Source organism: Dermacentor silvarum, chromosome 5 (assembly GCF_013339745.2).
Source record: "Dermacentor silvarum isolate Dsil-2018 chromosome 5, BIME_Dsil_1.4, whole genome shotgun sequence".
NCBI classification, from domain to species: Eukaryota; Metazoa; Arthropoda; class Arachnida; order Ixodida; family Ixodidae; genus Dermacentor; species Dermacentor silvarum.
The window spans coordinates 186,625,389-186,651,251 of NC_051158.1; the positions used below are offsets into that span (position 1 = coordinate 186,625,389).

General features: G+C 50.3%; 1 protein-coding gene across 1 annotated transcript in view; it reads left to right on the plus strand.

The window, feature by feature from the left end:
- Positions 1-25,863, plus strand: part of LOC119454643 (nuclear pore complex protein Nup155) — a 176,445-nt gene that overhangs the window by 93,629 nt on the left and 56,953 nt on the right. Inside the window, exon 6 of the mRNA XM_037716517.2 lies at positions 8,486-8,725. Within this exon, the coding sequence (XP_037572445.2) occupies positions 8,486-8,725 (240 nt within the window). The remainder of the gene's footprint in view (positions 1-8,485; positions 8,726-25,863) is intronic.

Here is a 25,863-nt window from a genome sequence, read left to right on the forward strand (position 1 = left end):
CTCCGTAAAGTTTCATTTATGCCACTATTGGGAAGCGAGCGTTGGTCAGCCTGGGCAGTTTTGTGGTCCTTACTCGCTGTGAGCTTGCACTCTGCCATATTTCACGACTCGCACCATTCGTTCATCGTGCTATGGTGCACGAATTTTTCAAGAACAAGTCCTTCTTTTAATTCGAACCAATTTTCGGCCCCCTTCAAGTTTGAATTACCGAAATACATGGATTTGTCTGTTACCTTCGTACTTATTGATTCTGTAAAGGCATTTATTAGACACCAGCCGTTTGGGCTGTCCGTTGTTTGAAGGTCCGAGCCCTAAGCACGAGCGGCGTTTCTCGAGGAAAGCGCAGGAGGGATCGACCCACTAGAAATGGCTGGAGAGCGTGACCCGCTATGGCGTTCGCATTCTTCCTTACAATCACCCCCGGGAGCGAAGAGGGAGTTGTCGGGCGACCTAACAGCTGGTCACTATGACAGGGTCATAGTAGGGCTTGAGGCGCTCGACGTTCACAGTGTCATGTCCACGACGGCGCATGTCCGCAGAAGGTTCAACTGGTTCGATCACGTAGTTGACGGGAGATGTGCGTTCGACAATACATTGGTAGGGGCCCTCATACTTGGGCACTAGTTTGGATGAGAGACCAGGCGTAGTGGAAGGAATTGAGAGCCACACAAGCACTCCAGGAAGGAAGGTGGGTGCAGAAGTGGTGTCACCGCGTGTGCTCTTCTGTCGCGCTTGGTCATTGGATGTAAAGACCCGTGCGAGATCGCGGCACTCTTCAGCATGTCTTGCCGTGTCAGAAATGGGCGCACATTCAGATGCATCCGGCCGGTACGGTAGAATTGTGTCGATGGTGTGCGACGGTTGCCGACCATAGAGTAAGAAAAAAGGTGAAAAGCCAGTTGTGCTCTGAGTGGCAGTGTTATACGCGTAAGTTACAAATGGCAGAATGACGTCCCAATTAGTGTGGTCGGAGGCGACGTACATAGCAAGCATGTCCCCGAGCGTACGGTTGAAGCGTTCTGTAAGGCCATTGGTTTGGGGGTGGTACGCCGCAGTTGTGCGATGAACAACGTGGCACTCCTTGAGAATGGCTTCAATTACTTCGTACAGGAAGACATGCCCACGGTCACTGAGTAGTTCCTGAGGTGGCCCATGTCGTAGGATGAATCGTTGAAGCAGGAAGGAGGCAACATCGCACGCTGTAGCTGCCGGTAGGGCGGCTGTTTCGGCGTAGTGCGTCAGGTGGTCGACAGCCACAATGGCCCAGCGATTTCCAGCCGACGTCAAGGGAAGGGGCCCATACAAATCGATGCCGACGCGTCCAAACGGCCGGGTAGGGCAAGGTAAAGGTTGGAGACCGGCTGGCGAAAGGCGGGGTGAAGATTTCCGGCGCTGGCAATCGGGACAAGAGCGAACAAACTTGTGAACGTAGCTGCACATCCCGCGCCAGTAATACCGCTGTTGAAGGCGCTGGTAAGTGTTGAAAACTCCGGAGTGTGCACACTGTGGATCGGCATGGAAAGCTGCGCATACTTCGGAACGCAGACTGCGGGGTACCACTAACAACCACTGGTGCCCGTCGGGGTTATAATTGCGTCGGTGCAGCAGGTTGTCGCGAATGGCAAAATAACGTGCTTGGCGACGCAATGTGCGAGTGCTTGGGTGTGTCGACGAACTAGAAAGCAAGTTTATAAGGGAGGCAATCCAATGATCCTTGCGTTGCTCAGAAGCGATGGTGTCGAGCAAAGAAACAATAATCTCAGATAGTGAGGAGCAGGCATTGTCAGGCAAGGGAGAGCGCAAGAGGGCGTCGGCGTCAGAATGCTGGCGTTCGTTGCGGTACAGCACCCGGACATCGTAGTCCTGCAGGCGAAGTGCCCATCGAGCAAGACGGCCCGAGGGGTCCTTTAAGGACGACAGCCAACATAGTGCATGGTGGTCCGTGACTACGTCAAATGGACGACCATATAAATAAGGCCGGAACTTAGTCAGAGCCCAGATGATGGCCAAGCATTCTTTTTCCGTCACAGTGTAATTTGTCTCAGCTTGTCTCGGCGACGACATATTCAGGAAACCCTTGTTTGCGTTGGGCAAGAACAGCACTGAGGCCGATGCCGCTGGCATCTGTGTGCACCTCAGTAGGAGCGGTCGGGTCGAAGTGGCGCAAAATTGGCGGAGACGTAAGTAGATGCCGGAGCTTCCTGAAAGTTTCATCACGCTGGGATGACCACTAAGGGAGGGGCCCGTTGCGTGACAGAACTTTCGTCAGGGGTGAGATGATGGCAGCGAAATTGCGAATAAAGCTTCTGAAGTTCGAACACAGACCAATGAAACTGCGCAATTCTTTGACAGACGTTGGCTTAGGGAATTCGGCAACAGCCCGAAGTTTGGCTGCATCTGGGAGTATCCCATCCTTGGATATGACGTAACCGAGGATTGTCAGCTGCCGAGCAGCAAATCGGCACTTCTTTAGGTTTAGTTGTAGGCCAGCATTTGTTAAGCACGTCAAAACACACCGTAGGCGTTGAACGTGTGTTGTGAAGTCCGGCGCAAAAACAACAACGTCGTCAAGGTAGCACAAGCATGTGTGGCACTTCAAGCCACGCAGAACTGTGTCCATCATGCGCTCAAAAGTTGCGGGCGCATTACAAAGTCCAAAAGGCATTACGTTAAATTCGTATGAGCCGTCGGGTGTTACAAAAGCTGTCTTTGGCCGATCGGCGTCTGCCATGGGTACTTGGCAGTACCCTGAGCGCAGATTTAAAGACGACAATAATTCTGCGCCCTGTAGACTGTCAATGGCGTCATCTATGCGAGAGAGAGAGTACACGTCCTTGTGTGTGATCTTGTTGAGGCGCCGGTAGTCGACACAGAACCGCACAGAACCATCTTTCTTCGTAACGAGGACTGGGGATGCCCATGGACTGTTGGAAGGTTGTATCACCTCGTGGCAAAGCATGTCGTCGACTTGTTCATTGATTACACGACGCTCTGCAGGAGATGCACAATACGGTCGTTGCCGCGATGGTGGTTGCGAGCCAGTGTCGATGCGGTGCGTAACAGTGGATGTCCGGCCTAGGGAAGGTTGCCCGACATCGAAAGAAGAACGAAATTCTTCTAAGAGGCACAAAACTTGAGATCGCTGGACCGGCGTAAGGTCATCGGCGATAGAAGAACCGAACACATCACTGGACGGTCCCTCACATGTAGAAAGAGCAGTGAGCGCACTGGAACTAGCATAGCAATGGTCATTGGGGAGGTCTTTAACTTGCACGTCTTCGATCGCTTGTACTATCGTGAGCAATATGAGCTGGAACACGCGAGCGCGTGGAAAATAGCCTCAAGCCCTACATCGGCCGATTTGCAGTGGCCGCTTTTGGAAACAAATTGGAAAGGGCGCCGCGCTTCCGCTGGCTGTTCACACTCCCGCCTCGATATCATTGCTGCATAACGGTAGCTTGTAGCATGTCACTGGCCGCTAGCGGTGATATCAATTCACATCAACGCGCACAGCTACATCAAATGACCCATCAGGCTATGCAGCTGCTGAGATATCGGCTGTGACGTAGACTGCCATAATGCACAGGTCGTGCTTGTATTAAATCTAGGCGGTGTTGGCTGAGCGTTCGGATACGCCACTTTTATCATTTTTTTTGTACGCTAGCGAAGCGGGAGTGCCAACAGTTAGCGGAAGAGCGCCCCTCCGTTCCCCTCCGGTTTCGGCAGCGCCATCCACGTATGACGCTATCTAGGTTTTGAGGCTATTTTCCACACGCTCCCGTGTTCTAGCTCATATTGCTCACGATAGTACATGGCCGAGACATTGCCCTCGAAGCAGCATCACAGAGTATGGAAACGGGTTGCAAACGAAAATGGTGCTGTAGCCCTGCTTGATGGCCACTGTTGCAAAAGGTAGCAGCAGGCCTGTCCGGGTGAGAAAGCGGTCAGATGGCGACAGTAGCGCAACAGCGTCGGAGAGGCCGCTGCAGTACATGGGCACGACCGTTGATGTGTTGGGAGGAAATTGAGTGTCGTCTTGAACAAGTAGCTTCCTCAACAGCGAAGTATTGTCGGTGAGCGGCAAATCTAACAGTGGCGAGAGTTCCATTTCGGCCCGTGCGCAATGGATAACGGCATTTTGGCGCGAGAGGAAATCCCAGCCGAGGATAACGTCATGAGAACACGAGGTGAGGATGATGAATTCTATGGCATACAGAAGGTCGTCAATAACAACAGGAGCAGTGCAAGCCGCTAAGGGGTGGATATGCTGAGCACTGGCTGTGCGGAGGGACAGTCCAGAAAGGGGCGTCGTGACTTTCCGAAGTAGGCGGCAAAGCTTAGCGTCCATAGCACATGCGGCGGCTGCAGTGTCCACGAGTGCAGATGCGCGAACACCGTCAATAAACACTTCGATCACATTTGAAGGACTGCGTTGAGGACTTTCACGTTTCGACGGCGCCGGAGCCCTTGCCTCTTGGACTGCGACGATTAGTTTTCCTCGTCCCGAGTTACGGGACGGGGTCGCATCGGCGACAGTGAGCGACGGCGGGGAGATGGTGAACGGCGGGTAGTTGGCGTTGGGCGCAGAGTCGGTGACATAGCCGAATGGGGGTCGGAATATGGACGATTGAACTGGCTTGTCACGGCTGGTGCGTCGCTAGGCGGCAGAATGCGATTACAATAACGAGCGATGTGACCGGCATGGCCGCACGCAAAGCATATCGGCCGGTTGTCAGAAGTACGCCACCGGTTCACTGGGTTAGGTCCCATCCATGTAAGAGGTCGCGTAGTACAGGGCGGCTGCTGGTATGATGGCATGGCGGGCTGCGGTCGGGGCCTAGCCGTGACGTTGGCATAACCGAGAGGCACACGAGGAGAGAGTGGTTGAGTCCTCGCGACGACTTCAGCGTAGCTGAGTGGTGCAGCCGTCGGGACCTGTTGGGGCGTCACGACGACATCAGCGTAGCTTAGTAGAGTGGCCGCAGGAAGATGTTGATGCTGGTCTGGCAAGACCTCGACGATTTCCTGCTCGATCACGCGACGGAGCGAGGGCATAATATTCGTTGCGGGCTGTTGCACATGGGGGGGGGGGGGGGGTGGCTGAGTGAAGGTTAGCAAGGAGAGCTGGTGTGCAAGTTCCTCCCGAACAAACGCTTTCATTTCTGTAAGCACTGCGGACTGGTCGGAGATGGTGGTCAAACCAGCAATGTGTTGGTCATGCGTTGAAGGGCGACGTGTCAACGAGCGCTGCCTTCATAGCTCCTCGTCGCTTTGGCAGAGAGTAACGATGTCTGACACGGACTGAGGATTTTTCGCAAGTAGCATGTGGAACACATCGTCTTTGATCCCTTTCATAACATTTCGTATTTTGTCGGATTCCGACATCGTCGCGTTGACTCTTTTGCACAAGTCCAGAACATCTTCAATGTAGCTGGTAAATGATTCACCCGGCTGCTGTGCACGTTCGCGCAAACGCGATTCTGCTCGCAGCTTGCGTACCGCAGGGCGACCAAACACCGCCACCAAAGAAGTCTTGAACAAGGACCACGTCGGAAAATCGGTCTCATGGTTGCTGTACCAGAGACTGGCTACACCCGCGAGATAGAAGATCACATTGCTGAGCTTTGTGGGTTCGTCCCATTTGGTGTGGGCGCCTACTCGTTCATACGTTGTCAGCCAGTCCTCCACATCGGTTTCGTCCGCGCTGCTGAAGATGGCAGGGTTCCTGTGGCGAGGCACACCAGAGCACATGACAGACTGAGAAGGCGCTTGCTGGGATGGGGCAGGTGGCACTTGCTGGGATGCGTCTTCGGGCATGGTAGAGCATAGGGTACGGGATCGAAGCTCCAGGATTTACGCTGTAGGCAGAAGCACTGTCCACCACTTGTAAAGGCGTTTATTAGACACCAGCCGTTTGGGCTGTCCGTTGTTTGAAGGTCCGAGCCCTAAGCACGAGCGGCGTTTCTCGAGGAAAGCGCAGGAGGGATCGACCCACTAGAAATGGCTGGAGAGCGTGACCCGCTATGGCGTTCGTATTCTTCATTACAGTTCAAACATTCTTGTGGCTTTGTTTATTACTCTTTATCTGTCTTCATTGTCCTAAATTTCAAAGCAATCTATACATTTCCAAGTGCAGAATACTCTGCGAACACGCACAATTGCTACTAATTACAGTGGCTCAACTTGTCCAGGCGGCCACATTGAAATGCGCCTAGCGTCTTAACCTGCTGGCTTGCCCACAAGAACTTGATAAGTGCGTTCTTGGCTGCTTGTTGATGCGTGCCTCCTTGGCATAATGGTTCCAATATCGGGCTTCTGTAGTCCTGTGTTCGAATCCTGCCATCGGACCATTTTAATAATGTTTATTTTGATACGGGGATTTACTGACAAGTGGCAGGTGAAAAACCAGCACAATCGCAAGAGAGCAACGGTCTCGGCGCCACAGCTTGTGATCTGCGCTCACGCCCTACATCTATCGAAGTGCTCCACTACTGTTCCTCTTCTTATTACAATTTTAAAAATTATTACAAGGTATTTTGTAGAAAATGACGAACTTACATAGTTGTGTAGCTGTTTGAAGCCAGACCATAATTCCTGTGCTGGCTGAATCGCCACCTCCGATTGCAGCTCCGTCTGCTAATTGTTCCGTGAACCTCTCTGCCCTCCACACTTGCTTGGCATGCCGTTGCGGGGAGCTTGCTGCTATTCTTCAGGAAAAAGGGCATTTTCGCTAATTCCAGTGCTGCTCCAATTGCTCCAAACTGTTTCAAAAGAGAAATGCTGCTACATGCTGCTCCAAACTGTCGTTTTTGTTAGTAATTGCTCCGAAATGGTGCTGGAAAATTCCATCTTATACTGGGGCGGGATCCGAGATCTTTGTTCGAAATGCGTTCTGTTCAATTGCTGCAACGTCACAACGTGGCAGTATGCAAATTTTTTTTTTAGAATGGGAGGGAGAGAGCAGCCAATCGGCAAGCAGTGAACCATTCCGTAGCCACAGCTGCCGTTTGGATCGAACTCAAACCACCAGATGTGCCATGCGAAGCCGGTCTCGTTGCGAACGGAAGACCGCTCGCACTTCACATCTCTTGTTGCGTTCTGCTCCTAGCAGACGACGTGCTCGTAATCAAAATGATTGACAGGAGCGTGTCGTCATTTTGATGTCGCCAAAAACGATGAACCCCCGAGGACATTTGTCGTCTGGAGAGTTCACCGCTTGCCGATTGGCTGCTTTCTCCCTCCCATTGTCACAAATTTTGCATACTGCCATTTTGTGACGTTGCAGCAACTGAACAGAATGCGAAACGAACAAAGATCTCCAATCGCGCCCCTGATTACCAACTGCTGCTATGGCAACTGTGATATGCGACTAAATACTTCACATTATGATGCTCAGGTTTATCGGCTTTGATTTTATTTCTGCCTTAAGAACTGTCATTTTAAATATGTAGCTCATTTAGCTGTATTCTTGAACTTGACATGCAGACTATTTTGAGGAAATGTGAAAGGGATTGAGATTACTTCAATATCGTACAGATTATCAACAGCTGCTTTGGCAACGGTTATGTGTGTGTGGTTACATTTATAATGTGGTGCTCAGGTTTACCGGTTTGTTCTCATTTCTGCTACAAGTACTGGTATTTTAAATATTGCCACGCCTATACTTCAATGAAGAGGGGGACTATGCCAGCAGGCATGCGCGTTTCTATCGAGGTGCGGCGAAGAAAAAAAAGTTGCAGTAGCGCGACCTGCTTAAAAAGGCGACCTGCTGCTATTCCTCTTGATCAGGGATGTACAACCTCTGTTTTTGACATTGCAACAATATGTAGCTCATTTTACTGCACGTTCGATAACCATCCATTTTCTGAATTGTTTGTTTCGTGCTGTTTGCGTTGGTTATTGTATGTGCAACATGTTTCACAATAAGTATTAATATTTATGAGACGTTTCGATGATGGTTTGAACTCCAGGAGTCGTAGGGCATATTTTGCCATCTGCTCCGAAAACACCAATAGCTGCTGCAAACTAGCATTTTTTCTTCACCGAAAACACTTATGGCTGCTCCAAATGGCATTTGGTCTGCTTCAAAATCTGCTCCAAAAAATAAAATGTCGCTTCCATCACTGTAATTCCGTAAGAGGCCAGACATAGTTGTGTGCAATGCACTATTGCAGCAAAGTACATTGTATTTACACCATCTTGACCAAATCTGTCCATTACAGCCTGACGGTTATAAAATCTGAGTTTGTTACATTGATAATATAGGCAGACCAAACTAAAGGAGAAGAATAGTCTGTTATATCTGAAAGTATTTGTATGCAGATCCATTGTAATGGGCGTGGACTGTAGTATGTTTGTTAAACACAATCAATGTTCATGCTGATTCTTTATACTAAACCTCTATATTAAAATGCCAAAAGCTAGAAAGCAGCAATATGGGAAGGCTCGTGAGATCTCTTATGAGGCATTGCACAAACTGTTCCAGGCGGAGGCTACGTCTCGTGAGTGGGCCTCCCTGGGCCAGCTGTTGCAGCTGGTGACGCACACGGCAGAGCTGCTTGGACTGTGGAAGGTGCTGTGCGACCACCAGTTCCGCGCCGTGTCTGCAGCCTTCCCGCCCGACCTCCGTGATCAGCTGCGCAATGCGACCCTCCGCGAGCTTGTGCTGGCCGACCGACAGCTTCCGGCTGGCCTCGCTGCCGCACTGGTGCAGACCTACCTGGAGGTAAGGTGGTGGCGACCTGTCAAACATGTGCCTGGCCAGCGTTTGTACATATGGTATCGTTAGTAACAAGGTGATTGAGGGTGTCTCAATGAAGCAAAAGTTCTGACTGAAGAAGAAACTATAAAGTGAAAGGATTGATGTGGTTGAGGCCCTTAGTCCAAGGCCCCAATGGCAGCCGCCACTGCTCGTGCTCGTCGAATCAGGGCCAGCCAGACCTGAGACTCGGAGCGAGGGAGGATCGCCTCCCATTGCATATGTTGGTTGGTGGGATTTTCAAACCAGAAACCACAAACTAGAATGGGGATATCCATTGGTAGTTTTTGGCGCTTAATTGTGACACGGAACGTTGTCGGTGGTGCACCGCAGCCTGAACAGATGGTGCGGTATAACGTTGGGGAGAACTTGTTGATAAGGAGGAAGGTTTTGGAAGTGCACAACTGCATTAAAGCGACACTAAGAAGAGAAATGATTTCACCTGCATTTGTAAATTGCCCACGACATTGTAGGCTTTGATGACGTCTGTGTCTGCCTGGACAAATACCGGGTGCACGAGGTATTTGAGAACACAATGTTGGCTTCAGGCAGACAAGAATATCTCCAGAAAAATAGTGACATATTTTCACCAAACTTTGGGAAATACTTCTCTTACGGTTTATTTCCACAATTACTCAATGAATCCGCCATCCGCAGCAATAACCAATTCAATTTGGCTTTGGAAACAGCTGCATGCACGGATCAGGTGGTCCTTAGAGATGTTGGCCATTAAGTCAGCAATGGCGGCCTTCAGCGAGTCTTTTGTATTACGTGGCTGCTTGTTTGCCTCTATTTCAAAGACGGCCCATACATAGCAGTCGAGCAGATTTAAATCTGGAGAACTAGGAGGCCACAAGTTGGGAGTGACGTGTTCATAGAAGTTGTCAGCCAGCCACTCCTGGGTGACACAGGCGGTGTGGGCGGGAGCTGAATCTTGCTGAAAGACATAAGGTCTTCCTTTCGAAACAGTCTCTGTCCAGGGTTTAACGGTGGCAAGCACCTCCACGTACGCGGATAGCATTAACGCAGAGTCTTTCTGCAAAAACGTGTGCTGGCATGACGTCATTCTCGTTGCTGACGACGACTCACACCATCACAGACGACGAAAATTTATTGTGCATCACTGTGGGCACCTCAGCAGCACTTGCGCAAAGCCTACTGTCGTTACGTTGATTTACTTTTAGGTCTTGGTCAAAGTTCTTTTCATTTGAAAAAAGAACATTCCAGACTCCTCAGGTCTCTTCAGCTTGCTTAGCAAGCGCTTGGACTGGAGCAGATGATTCTCCCGAGTTTTATTGGACATGTATTGCCCCGATGGCGGCGTGGCGTTCGGACGTGTCCGCATCGACTCCGCCAACCGACGTTGATCTACTTGGTCCAATGTGTTTTTCCCTCCAAATTTCTACTGGAACCTTTCCGGGAAGTTGCAAGGAACAGTTGGATACCGCAGTTATCACGGTAGGTCCACTAAAACCTTTTTTGTGGGTCCTTTCTCCGACACCGAGGGTTAAGTCTATCTGGGTTTAGTACAACATCGGCTCGGCCGCAGCGCGGGAAGGCGCGGCGGCTTGCTCGGCCGACCCCCAAGAACGTTCTAGAAAATTCCGCCATGCCTCACGAGGAAATGGAAGTGGGAGAGCAAATCTCCAAAGAGGAAGCCGAGTCCAACGGCTCGATTACCGCTCACAGAAAGTGGAACGCGGACAAAACCCGCGTCGAGAATGAGACGCACAAGGCAAGGCAAAACGACGCCCGCGTTGGCGCCAAACAAGCCGGCAAGCTAAGAAAGGTTGCCGCAGCCTCCAGGCTACCGCGCCTGCCCAAATCCCACTTTCGAGTTGTCCGCCCAGGGGGAGGGCTGGACGTGCGAAAATGCAGTCAAATCAAAGTCACGCACGCCATTTTAATGGCGGCCAGGCTGCCCCCGGCGGCAGTCGAGGAGGATATCGTGTGTGCGAATGACATGCAGAATATCTTCGTTATAAGCACACCCTCCGAAGAGAACGCCAATGCATACTCCAAGGTCCGGGCGATAATCCTGGCGGATAAACGGCACCCTATCGCGGCTTACATTACTCCTTCGGGTAATACCTGTAGAGCCGTGGTCAGAGGCATTGATGCCGATCTTGCTGAAGCTGCGCTGCAAAGTCTTTTTGTCACACCCAGAAACCCGATGGTGCTCGGAGTAAGGCGCATAAAGGAGTCGACTACCGTGATCATACTGTTCAATGGCATGAAAGTGCCTAACTACGTCCGCTGCGGCCCCAACATGGTACGCTGCACGCTGTACAAGAGGCAAATAGACACTTGCTGCGACTGCGGCCGAGTCGGTCACAGGCACGACGTCTGCCCCAGAGCAACCGAAAAAGTGTGTGAAAAGTGTGGAACTTTGCAAACCACCAACGGACACGAATGCGTGCAACCGAAGTGCGCGCTCTGCGGAGACGCTCGCCTCACCGGCGACCGAACCTGCAAAAACAGGTATCAAGTTCCTTATGTCATCAGGAGACGACGTACAAGAAAGAGGAAAGGCGGCAACAAGAAGAAGAACGCAACGAGCAACGCTGGGGGTCGGGGAATCCCCGCTCCAGCCGAAACACCACATGCGGAGGCACCCAGGAACACCACCACCCAGGCTCCCAGGAACGCCACCGCGGAACGCTCTAGATCGAGATCCAGGAGCGGATCCCAGGTCCGAAACAACTCACAACCCACCTGGGCCGACAAGGCAAGCAAAACAGGTGAGACCCATGCCCCCGCGCAACAAGGGCAACTCCAAGAGAAAACGCTAGCCAAAATTCAATCACTAGAGCGCGAAAACGCGTCTCTTAGAAAGGAATTATCTGAGATTAGATCACGAAATGCAGCAGAGAGAACGCGCGATCGGCGGCCAAGCTGCAGCAGCCGCCACCTGTCTCAACAGAGGCGCTAAACGCAGGGCGGGCCCTGAGCCCATGGACGAGGAGACGCTTAACGTCTCGGCCGTCAAACAACTGCTTGACCAGCTAAGATCGGACATAGTTACCGAAATTAGCCCCATCAAGCTCCAACTGAGTGAGCACACCGCGAGGCTCCAAATTTTAGAATGTGACAGGCAGTACACGCTGCCCGGTACGCCCACACCGCGTAAGTAAAATGGCTAACGCAAGCAATCTAGTCATCTGGCAATGGAATTGCGCCAGCTTCCGCAAAAGGAAGGCAGTCTTGCAACAACTACTTAGCTCTGCTAACGAAAGGCCGTCAGTTATCCTCCTCCAGGAAACGCTCACCGACGTGATCGCTCTTCGCGACTATCGTGCAGAAGCACACTTTTCGGAGGGCAAAAGGGGAGTAGTGGCATTCGTCTCAAAGAATCTCGCCTATTTACGTCACGACGTTAGGCCAGACTTGAAAGTTGAACACATCATGATCGAGCTTATTCCAAACGATAGACTCAAACAATCCGTTTTCATTCTGAACGTGTACAGCTCACCAGCCGACAGAAAGGAGACGTTTAACGCTCTCTTCCAGAAAGCATGTAAAATTGCAGGCAATCATCCACTCATCATAGCAGGGGACTTTAACGCACAACACCAAGATTGGGGATACTTGAAGGACACGGCCAAGGGAAAGGCCCTCGCGGCACAGATCGCAGCTTGCGGTCTCACCTTGGTCACCGATCCAAGATACCCCACCAGAATTGGCAACTCGGTCAGCAGAGATACCACGCCTGACCTGACTATGGTTAGGAATGCGGAGGAACCCATGTGGACTAATTTACAAGAGAACCTCAGCAGTGATCACTACATCAGCAGCCTCGCGATAAGGGTCTCATCACCGCCGCTCAGAAAATTCAGAGTAACGGACTGGGACCTCTTTAGAAATATCAGAAAGCAGGACGAGACTGATTGCAGCTTGTTAGAGGAATTATTCGCTCGCCTCAAAGAAGACGTTGCTGCTTCCACAAAGGAAGTACAGACGGACAAAGAGGTAGAACGCATGGACAGTAGATTAGCACACCTGCTAGAAGCCAAAAACACGCTACAGGCAAAATGGAAAACACAAAAGTTAAATAGACGCCTACGCAAAAGGATTGCAGAGCTTAATAGGAAAATAGATGAGCATAGCCAAACTCTCGCTCGGCAGAAATGGGACGAAATATGCAATGCCGTCGACGGGCAAATGAGGAGCGGAGCGAAGTGGAACATCCTCAAGCATCTGCTTGGGGACAAACAATCCAAAGCCAATCAGCGGCTCACTATCGATAGACTCATTCACAACTTAAAGAACTCTGGTATGACCGAGAAACAAATTACAGATGATCTGGCTTCGAGATACCTCTGTATTGAACCCGGTTCAAACAATGACTACCCCCCTACGACGCACGAGAACGGAACGGACCCTCTGGGCTCCCCCTTCAGGTGCGCGGAGGTGAGAGAGGTACTATAAGAACTCAATTGCAGATCAGCACCGGGTCCCGATGAGATCACAAATAAACTTTTAAAGAATTTGGATGACGGGGCCATCGAGCTCCTCACGAATAGCATCAACGAGGTTTGGGAGACGGGCGAGGTACCACTGGAGCGGCGCGTCGCGACTGTAATCCTCATCCCGAAACCGGCGAAACTTTTAGAGATTGGCTCGCTCCGGCCGATTTCACTCACTTCGTGTGTGGGGAAAGTCGCCGAGCACGTCATTCTCAATAGGGCCATTAAATTCACTGAGGAAAGGAATCTCCTTCCGTTTAATCAAATTGAATTCAGACCATCCATGTCCACACAGGACGTAATGATACTTATAAAAGCACAAGATCATTGACAAGGCCTCCAGAGACACCAGAGCCGTTCTGGCACCGAACCTGGAAACGGCCTTCGACTAGGTAACACATGCTCACATACTCGATTCCATTAAAGAAGCGGGTCTGGGCGAAAAGTTCTACAAGTACGTCAGCTCCTTTCTTAAAGACAGAAAAGCCACCATTCGCCTAGGAACTCTGGGCTCGAAAACATTTGATCTCGGATCCAGAGGCACCCCGCAAGGGGCAGTCCTCTCCCCGTTCTTATTCAACTTATCCATGAGAGCTCTCTCCCGCAACCTGGCCGAAATTGAAGGTCTCGATCATGCCTTCTACGCCGACGACATTACAGTCTGGTGCGATAGAGGTAGTGACGAGCAGAACGAAGAGAAATTACAAACAGCGATCAGAGTCGTTCAGGATTTTCTCAACAAGGCAGGACTCTCCCTGTCGGCTAAGAAATCGGAATTGCTACTATACCGACCTACAATCGGTGCAAAGAAAGGGAAACCTCCCGATATCTCTATCACCACCGAGAACGGATCCGTTATCCCGGTCGTACAAAGAGTCAGAATCCTCGGCATGTTCCTGGAGGAGGACGGCAGTAATGATTACACCTTAGAGCGTATTGCAACCAAAGCTGATTCCATGACAAAGTTAATCACGAGGGTGGCCAACAAACGAGGGGGGTTATCGGAGGAGAATCTTCGGCGACTCTTCCACGCCTTCCTCATAAGCCACATTAACTACATAGCCCTGGCCCACAAGTGGAGCAGAAGGGACAAGGCTAGACTAGAATCAATGATTCGCAAGAGCATAAAAAAGGCACTGGGTCTCCCACAGAACACCAGTACCGAAAGACTCTTGGAGCTAGGCGTCCACAACACCTTTGATGAGATAGTTGAGGCACAACAGGTGGCACAAGTGTCAAGACTGGCTTCCACGGAAGCCGGCAGACAGCTACTAGCGTATATCGGTAAAGGTTCCAGTATCACCAGACAGAGGGAGTGCGCGCTCCCCGTTAAAGTCGGGGAAATGTATTCGGTATCCCAGATACCTAGAAACATGCACCCTGAACACAATTACAGCAGACGTAAAGCGAGAGCCAGGGCCCTTCTTAACCTAGCGTCTAAGATTGAGGACAACGCCGCCTTCGTTGACGCTGCGCAATGCGCAGCTTCCAATCACTTTGTTTCGGTGGCTACCTCGCTGCGGGGGGAGCTGCTGACGTCGCTTACGCTTAAATATACGAACGCCGACAAAGCCGAATAGGTGGCCGTAGCCATCGCCATGGCCACCACGAATCGTTCCACTATCTTCACAGATTCGCGAGCTGCCACCAGAGCGTTCATGAAAGGCTCGGTATGCAAGGAAGCCGCTCACGTTCTCTCTGCTGCTTCTTGGACAGGCAAAAAGCACTTAATCTGGTTCCCCGGTCACATGGGCAGCGATGCTCATGAAGCCGTTCCCAACGCCAACGAACTTGCACACTCCCAGGCGCGAGGTCTCGCTCGCCGCGCCGGAAATGGGCAATCGGAGGCCGGGGGAGGGCAGTGGCAAAGGGACACTCTTCTCACTTTTAATGAGGTCTGCAAGCACTATCAACTGGGGCGTCGGAAGTTTCCGCTTCCCAACCCACACCTAAACAGACCACAGGCAATCACCCTGCGAATGCTGCAGACGGGGACTTATCCGTCTCCATTTATTTATTCAAAATTTATAGAAGGCATCGATCCGGGCTGTCCGCGCTGCGGACATCCCAGCTGCACTCTTAAACACATGCTCTGGCAGTGCCTAGATTTGCGCGGGGGCTCAGGGTCTCCCTCTTCGGAGGAAGATTGGCTCCAGCTCGTCACCAGCTCCGCCAAGGAAGAGCAGCTCAGGGCTGTCCAGAGAGCCCGCGAGATCGCAGAGAGACTCAACCTCCCGGCTCCATCGTGGGTGCGGCCCGCAGACGATGTCCCCTAAGGGGGACACTCATCGTCTTCTCAGGACCAAAATAAAAGTTCTTTGTCTGTCTATTGCCCCCTCCTCATGACATAGGAATGGTACCTCAAGTCCTCGTGCACGGCGAGCCTGACAGTCGGCTCTGTGACTTGGAGCTCCTTTGCAATGGCCCGCATTGACTTCCCTGGGTCGGCACTCACAATGACTTGCAGCTGCCGGAGAAAATCCGGCGTTCTGACGACGTCTAACCGCCGACTGTGCTTTTTCTTTTTCACCACAGATGCCACGTCACCGCCAGAACACATCAGTTCTGTCCGCACTTTGTAAATGAAAGACTTCGCTACATTAAAAAAGGTGGCAATTTCCAAGTCGCTGTGGTGTGTCGCCAGGGTGACGAAGACTGCATGGCGTTTCATTTCCTGTGTAAACCGGTATGCTTCCATCTTTGAACAAACTGTGCAGTATGAATGATAAGGGGTCAACCAACAAAAGGACGCACGCCTAGGTAGATATTGTCACGTAGTAGTGACGCTGAAGAAAACAGTCGTAAAACTGTGTACGACGAAACTGGTTGTTTATTGGGCGAACCTGTGCCCACAAAAGCAAGGTACACTCAAAGCACAACGATAGCGGCGAACACAGTCGGCGATCGTCGAAAATCTGATCAGCGGCGAAGCGCGTCGGCGTTTATACCTGAGTCATCGAAGGTTCCAGATTAATCCCTGATGTCCGCGTGTCTTCCAGAAAGTTCTAGACAATTCGCGTCGGTCATACATTCAGATAACATAAGCGTCGGTGAAAACAGGCAACGGAAAGAAGCATCGATAACGTTCTAGAAACTTCCGATACAGGCGCGTCCTGCGCCGAGCGATAACGTTTAACATTTGTTAGCCGGTGGAAAGCGGCCACCGGTGAAAGATGAACATGTATACGTGTCAGACATGTCGGGGTCCGCACTTTGTAAATGAAAGACTGCGCTACATTAAAAAAGGTGGCAATTTCCAAGTCGCTGTGGTGTGTGGCCAGGGTGATGAAGACTGCATGGCGTTTCATTTCCTGTGTAAACCGGTACGCTTCCATCTTTGAACAAACTGTGCAGTATGAATGAAAAGGGGTCAACCAACAAAAGGACGCACGCCTAGGTAGATATGATGACCCTGCTGGTGTCTATGGTGATAAAGAATAGTGTTCTCAGATACCTCGCGCACCCGGTATCTATTGGTAGAGATAGGCTATGTTGTATTCCAATGGAGCCAAAGACTGAACATTGCAAGTTACTGGGCTAATGTGACCCAGTTACGAAAAAAATATTTTGAAATTCGTCACGTGACAGCAGGGGCGTAGCCAGAAATTTTTTTGGGGGGGGGGTTCATCGGCCCGACCGGGGGGGGGCAAGCGTCTGCTTTCCACTACGTGACGTGATCGATAATAAGTATCGGTAGTTTAAGCACACTCTATGCATGTATATCAAAGACATGGGACCCCCCCCCCCCCCCCTCGCTTGTGTGCGTGGCACTGTGTGCTTGTGAAGAAATTAAGTAAAAAGTAATGTAAGCTCAGTAAAATACAGTAAGTACGACAGGTACAGTGGGCTTTTGGAGCAACCGTCTCTCATCGCGCCACTGAATGGACCAGTCTTCGAAAACGCATCATTGAGACGACCCGCCCGATCGGAGAAGACATCATTAATTGTTAATCTCCGTTAAGCGTAGATGGCGTCATCCTCGTCGGGGCGAAGTGCGTTTCACAGGTCAATTAAGGACGGCTATACATGTGAAAATGCACGTGTTACCAGGCTATACCTACTCCCATAGCAATAGCTTGTTCGCTGCGTCTTTGCGCTAGAAAACTTAAATACGCGCAAAAATGAGTAATGCTTTTTTTTTTTACGAAGCTTTCGTCGCCTTGCATTTCCTGCGGCAAGTGCAGGGGCCGCTGTGTCTTCCGCTGTGTGCGAGCGTGCAGCCGTAATTTGCCTTTACGTCAACATATTCAGAATTGTACAGAATATTTCACCGCACTGCATAGTTATGGCATGTGTACGCATCTTAAGTAGTGCGTGCGAGTCATTTCTGCTTCACTTAGACGGTGCAAACAGGAAGTGGCCTTGTACCTCACAGAATCTCGACTGATTGGTGTACTAGTGATGCAGGAATGAACTCCGGTCTTGTTCAGTGCATAGTGCACATAATCAATTTCTCAGGACGCGTGAACTCTGACGAGAACTGTCAGCGCCTGCAACAAGAGTTTACTTACGCTGTACTGCGCACAGCAGTAATCCATGCTTGTCGGCTGTCTGTTTCGTGCATTCTGTTGCAAGTCGGTGGAATTTCACTGCTGGCATCAACCCTTTCGTGTGTACATTGCTGGTTTGGGATTCCACAACACAACAGCAACTACCAGCCTTTCGTAATTGCTGGTTTGGGATTCAGCAACACAACAGTAACTATATACCAGCCTTCCGTAGGGGCGCAATCGCAAACGAGAGACGTTTTGCTACAGTGGCTAGAATAGGGAAGTGTGACGAAGGCCCCGCCGCTCGCGTGCGTGTTTCAGATGCAGCCGCAAGGCGGCGCTGACGCTTGTATTCACGTCGCCCGACCAGGCCCGATGATCGACTAGCCGGATAAGCGCCCCGATTCGCGATGCGAATTACCTTTTCTTTACCTCGAATGGCACATCTTGCTCAGCCACTCGTGTTCGCGAAGATCGCAGCAATATTATAGCGACATATGAGCCCTATAAATTCGCGTACAACATGTCATTTGCTTGCGAGATCTAGGCCGTCTTGGCATGTTTACCTCGTAGGCCGCGTGGACACGCCTCGAGTTTTGCTTCACTGCGGTCTTATTTTACGCAGAAATTACTGTCTATAAACGCACGCTTGAACGAAAACAACTGTTCTTGCTTGCAAAGATGAATTGAGTCCGAGTTGTTCGTTAAAGAAAGATGCAATCGGATTTCACTTAAATATATGTAACTACCCTTAATTGGCGTGCACCGATGATTATGTTACATAAGAGTTGCCTTGGCTCGCTCAATATTTTCACGTTTGCAAGATTTCTTGAAAACTGGTATGTTATAAGCAAAATATGGTGCAATTATTGATCATTTTTGCAGCTTCAAAGCACTGCATGATTGCTGTCTTCTGTTTGGGTGGGAGCTTCTCGATCTTCTTCTTCAGTGCACTTTCTTCAATCGCGTGATTTGCCTATTTTTGCTGCGCGAGAGCTTTGGCCAAGCTTTTCGCTTTGGCTCTTAGGCGGCGCGCCGTAGCTTGGGTCCTTGCCTATAGCTTCCTGGCGTAATTTTCCTTACGCTTTAGCTGCCTAGGTCGACACCTCTGGTTGAGCAATAGCCTTCTGAGGTACTTGGAGGCGATGCAGCACTTCTCAGGGCCACTTACAAGCCCCTTGCACTTCGTGGGGTAGAGGCTTTCATACCAGCTTGTCATGTTGGAGCTGCGCGCAAGAGGGAACTCCACCGACCGCGCAGCGTCAGAACAGAGCTGCATGCTGTCAACAGCCTCTAGGAGGGATGGAGGATCGCAGTGCTCATCAAGTGAGAGCTCGACACCACGTGCAAACACTTAGTGTTCGATCATGCTGTCCCCGCAACGAAACAGCACAAGCTTTTGGGCGCGAAGCAAGCTCATGATTGGCCCCAGTATGCAGACGCTATATGCGACAAAAAGGGAAGTTTCAGAAAAAAATGTGCTTACCCCACTGATTGGAAGGCACGATCACATTTTGGTAATCCAGAGTTGGCGGCAAGCGTGGGTGCTTCATCCATTGTGTCGGGTGAGGCCACGTTGATTCGCTATTTCTTTTTTGCAGAGGTGCAAACTGTGGGTCCAACATTTCTTTCGGATTACTTTTCTTAGGCACTGACTTGGAGATGTACTTGGGGACGTTTGGAAAGATCGTCAGTATCGCATCCGGCCTGCTCCTTTCCAGGCGCACCAGCTCACCACTGATGATGTGTTCAAAGTGACGCGACACAAACTGCGAATCGAAATGCAGTTCGCACAAAGCGGCATTTCGTTCGAGTGGCTTGTCCACCCAAGGTATGTTGCGCTGCCATTTTCGGTATGTCTCCTCGTCTTACGGTACCCCGAAGAGCGACTTCTTTTTGCACGATTTGTAACCAGTCGTGCAGACAGGCACAAAACAGCGACTTTGACGGCGGCTCATCCCTGAACACTTGTCGGCACCGCACGAAACATTACTTCGCACGAGAATTTCCAACAGAAAGCGGGAGAAACTCGCGGACCAATTCGTATCGGGTGCGCAGTTTGACGTATAAACGAGTGCGAGCGCCCTCTGGCGGGTGCATCACAAGCGGCGACAGTGGTTGCCATAGGAGCCGCCGGGCGGTAATCACACTTCCCTATTCTAGCCACTGTAGTTTTGCGCTGCAGACTATGGCTACGTTCACATTTGGGAAGCGGCAAGCGGGTGGAGAGGCCAAAGCGGCCGGAAAATTTTTTCCGCGCATGTCCAAGTTCAAATTTGTTTTGCTACCACCGCGGCCGCGCTGCCGCTTTCGTCCACATCCATCTAGTCTGCGTACGTTTGTCGGCGTGGTGGCGCTCATTATCGCATTATTTCGAGCGGTATGTTCATTCACTGACCCACCCGTCATCAAAAGTGATCATCTTGCACAATTTCGCGTGTCATCTGTGACCTTCGGTAAGTTCCTCGTTGGCGTTCTGTAATTCTCCTCACACGAGCGCGGTAGCGCTGTGTCACAGGTTGCTGCCTATAGGCGTGATTATATTTCTTTAATAGCTTTTATTTACAAGTTGTAATAACCTTTCATCATTTCGTATTATTTTCGGCGCCTCTAGGACACGAAAGCGGCAACGGGAACACGAAAGCTAAAACCCGGTCTGGCCCTTGTGTTGAGGCTCGCCGAAGCCTGCGCGTCCTACGTGAGACCTACGCTCCCAATCTATCGTCGCGACGAGAAAAGCACCCCGCGACTTCTGCAACATACCGTGCACGTGCGAGGAGAATTATGGAGCGCCAACGAGGACCTAAATCTAACCTAAATCAACGTGCACCTAAATCTAAGTAAACGGGCCTCGAGCATTTTCGCCTTCATCTAAAATGCGGCTGCCGCATTTGTTGCTTCATTTGTTGCGCATTTGTTGTTTCAGAATGCGGCCGCCACATTCGCGCCCAAAACCTCACAGAGTGTCAAGGCCTTGACAAACACCGTGACAGTTTTTTTCCATATGCAGACATGATTTGCTGTAAATTACCAACCCAAACGGAACCGCCCAGGAATGAAAGTGTGAAAGTAGCACCGGTTTCTTGAAATATGGCAGCGCGAAGCGACGAGAGAAAAGGGTGGGTTAGTGGGGGGGGGGGGTGCAAAAAATTTCGGGGGGGGGGGGGTTGAACCCCCCCAACCCCCCCCTTGGCTACGCCACTGCGTGACAGACATACCCTCACTGATGTTTCAGCGTGAAATGAAAAAAAAAAGGGGGGGGGGAAGCTTTGACTCTTATTTTCTCGTTTAATGATCAACCTGCTATTGCGAAATTAACCACAATTATGTTTTGAAAGACTAATTTATCAGTCTAAACGGATTTCTCTTTAACACCTTGATGCAAATAGAGGCATTGCCGAAAGGTTTTTGCCCCTTGCAGTGTGGGATTGACCTTATGTTATGCATTGAAGTAAAAATTAGAAGCACAAGAATGTGCAGTTGACTCCTACAATAACAAAATCGTAAGGGTAGGCTGGAAAATTTGTTATAGCGAGAATTTTGTGGTTGCCAAATGAGACAGCACAGAAAGGGAATGCACTGAAAAGCGAACATTCACTGTCTAAATTCTGTATGTGTACTCTGGCGACTCTTGCTCCATGCTATCCAGAACTGCATTACCAACAGCACGAAGTGTGCCCGATGCATCGGTGACTTTTGGTGATACAATCAGTTTGGGCGATTCAGCACCAGACGCATCGGGGTCTTTAAGCAGCAGTGTTTCTTCAGTGCCAAGCACCCCTTCTCGGTACCAGGAACGCTTTTGCCTGTGTGCTTGAAACTCGCCCACAGATGCCTACGTGTTTGATGCCGAGGCGCAGAAATCACTCAGAAGTGATCGTATCACCGACGGGGATTGACTGAGAATATGGGCATCATCTGGGAAGTCGCCAGATCCTCATGTGATACCTACTGGGCGGTACGAATGGGTGCTTGATTCAGGGGACGTTTCCTTTCTCGAACGATCACTTTTGGTGACAATTGAGAGGCATGGCAGCCCACGAAGCAGCCGCCATCTCAAGCACCCTAAAAGCCACTGGGGTGAGGACATTGCTGCACTTAGTTTTCCCTGCACACCACAGGAAGATGCATGCTGTGGCTGCGCTGCGAAGAAAGTTGAGAGGCCTTCGCCACTGCAAGCGCTAATCAGTCAAAAGATGACTGGAACTGCAGCTTCTGCACTGCTTTTGTGCAATATAGAATATTTTCCGACTCATTTAGTAAATAAAGGTTTGTTGACATAGTACTAAGCATTTGTTTAATGATATCTTGATACCCTCGATAATTTGACGTTCGGTTCATTCAGACATTTTTTTCGGTCCTGTGAAATTTGAATTAACAATGTTTTACTGCAGTGGATCTCAAAGGAACACTAAAGGCAAATAAAAAGTCAAGCTAAAGTGATAGAGTAATGCTCTAAAACATGGGTTCTCAAAGTGGGTTCCGCGGAACCCTGGGGTTCCGCAGGCCTCTGCTCAGGGTTCCGCGAGCCACTGATAAATTTTCCGTGGTCCCGCGCTCGCCAAGTGGATAAAACGGCGAACACGAGGTGCGCTCGATCCACACAACCCCCATTACCCATGCCCGAGTGTCGAAAAGCACATCACATTGCATAACGGCAATGCGCGAACTGCGCAAGAAATCCGCAACCAGCTTGTAGCCACCCAACCTCCGAAAATGGGCAGCCATGGGCAGCGCGCCTAAGCTTTCGCACTTGAATCTCGGATGCCGTAACTTAGCACCATGCACATTTTTCACGTTTGTAGACAGGGTAGGTGCCGATTGCGTGCGGACGGACATATACGTTGGCAGAATAATAAAAAAAAATGCGCGGAGCACCACAAATGCGCGCCGCAAAAGAGCAAAAACGGCACTAGCGTCCAAAAACGAAGCGACGCAGTCCGCATCGCTAGGGTCCTCAACGGCAATTGGACGCGATACGTGACTGGCAGCAACGCTGGAATGCTTCGTGTCTAGTTGTGTGCCCTCAAAGCCTTTATTCTTGCGTTAATCGCCGCGCGTAACACCGCGTTGGCGGTTAGCCGCGTGCCTTCACAAGTGCATAGTCGCCATCTATGGTCGTGTCGATAGCCACCACAGTTTCGTCCGCAGCGGTTGCAACAAACAGTAGTTTCGTTTTGACTCTGTGCGCGCGTCGGCTGCCTACCTTCGCCATCCATGATCATGTCGATAGCGACCGCAGTTTCATGCGCACTTGTTGCAACAAACGGTAGTTTCGTTTTGACTTGGTGCGTGTGTCGGCCGCCTGCCTTCTGAACCGCAAGGTCGCGGCCCATGATCGCGTCGATAACGGCCGCGGTTTCGTCCACTAACGAACAATGCGAGGCCCTTCTCTCCAGCACTGACCGAGACATCCAGACACGGGTCCTGGCACGAGCTGAAGACGCCATCATGAAACACAACCTGGCAGCCTACATAGGTTAGCCTCCCTTACCCCTTCAAATAATAAAGTTGACACTCACTCACTCGTCCGCAGCGGTTGCGGCAAGTAGTAGTTTCGCTTTGACTCAGTGCAAAGCTGTCGAAGGTGAAGAGCACCGGCTACATCGCGATGGACGGACAATTTGTTGGCGACCTGGCGCGCTATTCTGCAAGAGTCTACCTAGTGGACTGTCCATTTCGGCGGCCACTGATCGTTGCTGCTTGATGTGCAGGAAAGTGCCAGCCAGTCTCCTTCCTGCACGTCAAGCAGCAGCGAATCAGCGGACGCCGAAATGGACAGTCCACTAGGTATGTATACTCTTACAGAATACCGCCCCAGCTCACTAGCGAAAAAATAATTGGGATGTGTGTGCGGTAGTGAAAAGCGTCTCAGATGAAGACCCGCGCCGCGGCCTCGCTGCGAAGGATATCGCGAGGCTTTTGCCGTTGCTAGCTCTAATAAATAGGGAGATGAGAATTTCTGCTTCCGCACTGCTCTTGTGCGAAATAGAAGCAAGACTTGCTGACTGATTCAGGAAATAAAAGCGTGTTGACGTAGTAAGCATTCACTTGTTGTTTTCTTGATACCCTGAATAATTGGACATTCGGTTAATTACGACACTTTAATTCGGGGAGGGGGGGTTCCTTGGCGCTTCATGGAGCTTAGCAGGGTTCCCTGGAACGAACATGCTTGAGAGCCCCTGCTCTAGAACACCTAAGGCGTCAATATAATCGCGAACAGAGCTTTAGTAATTGAGAAATTGAGGTAAATGCAGGACATAAGAGACTCCCCAGGGACATTAGGTACTTACCCAATGACGAAGGCACTCCTCAAAAACATTGTCACTAGTACTCAACCACTCGGATTAAAAAGATAATTTCGTTGGATTATAAGACGAAAAAAATGCTACTTGTCTACTTCTATTAGATCCTTAGAAAAAATAACTTTTTTGGCCTTACCCTTGATAATGACATCGCTGGTGTAAAGGTTTCATTTTCACTCGACTCTGTGCCGCGCGCTTTCGAGTTTCAGTAGTTCCGTGATCACGTAGCGCTGCACTGGTGTTACCAGTTCGCTAAACTGGCACTTGAAATTGCAAGCAGCACAGAATATCACGTCCATGTGATGTCGCGGGATGCCCGGACGATCCGCGCGACGGCACGTCCAAACGGTGACCAGCTTTGACGCCCGACTTCACATTGCTGGAGTCCTCACTGCTCTCGCGCTCGGAAGAGCCGGTGTTGAGGCCACCGTCATAGTACACAATGACGCCAACAGCACGAGCCCTCAGCAGCATGTCACGCTCATTGGAGCTTAAATCGCTGAAATTGAGGCCAGCATCGCGAGCCAGTATGTCGGTATGTTGTCGACAAGGTTCATTGCGACTAGCGTCGACGATCATCACGTTTACAATTCGGCGCACACTTTTCTTTCCACTTTCGCACTGCCGTCGGCTCTGTCTTGGCTGTTCCTGGCCGCGCGTCTGTGTTTTAAAAAAAAAAAAGCCGTCTGCGGGCGGCGTTTTACTCACCGGCAGCACAATGTCGCTATGAGACCATGACGTCACCACTCCTCGCTTGGGAGGGCGGGTGACTTGAATGGCGCTAGAGGTACGCAGAAGCTTCAGACACAGTTTTCTCATACAATAAGTCTTTTCTTGGCACAAAACAACCGTTTCGAGGTTTCTGTGTTCATATTTTAATATTCCATGTTGACCTAGTATTTTCCTTTAGTGTCCTTTTAATCGGGGGGGTCCGTGGACCCCAGGAAGTCCGCGAAGCCATTTTTGGGGGTCCGCGAAACCCACGCCTGCAAAATAGAAGTGTGTGAATGTTTGAGAAATTATCAAATATTATATTTCTAATATTCAAATTCGTTTCTAAAAAGAGATATTCGAAATGTTAGAATATTGGGTGGGGGGGGGGGGATACGAATATTCGAACCAAATCAAAATATTCCTGGTTGTGCGGGAGCAATCACGGTTCTTAGCGTTTGTTTCTATCTAGTCCAAGATTATCGGGGTGATATTGTGCTGAATTTTGCGCTGCTGGTGAAATTTCGCATGTAACGCACACTTAGCCACTAAGTGTCTAAACTTTGTGGGAAAGCCAGCCTCTCAGTAGCAAGGGGCACGGGCTTGCGGACGAGGGTGCATTTATTTTTTTTTTGTTTTTTTTTTGCGGCACCACCCTTAATTCTTAGCTTATTGCTTGACATCAAATACGATGAGTGACGACTGGCACAGGGTCAAGTGCCTTTAAGTTTATGGGCATTTGATGCAGTATAATAAGGCACAGGCTGGCGGGGACAGCTAGTGGGAATTACAAAATTTTCCAAGTTAACATGAGCCAAACACACAGTGCCTTACTTTAACAGCTAACTAGTCTAGTTTTGTAACATTGACAATGTAATTGCAATGTTCAAACATATCAAATTAACCCAACTTGCTAATAAATGCATGTGCATTAGTATTCGATATTCGATTCAATATTCAAAGCTTAAGTATTTGTATTGGACTCGTATAGAAAATTTTGATATTCGTACACCCAATATTCGTTCACGCATGTTTTTAGCCTTCACTCATTCCCTGTTTCGGGACCTGCTCCCGGAACTGCGGCAACGATGGGCACAATATAATAAAAAAAAATAAAAGATGTCACGATGTTC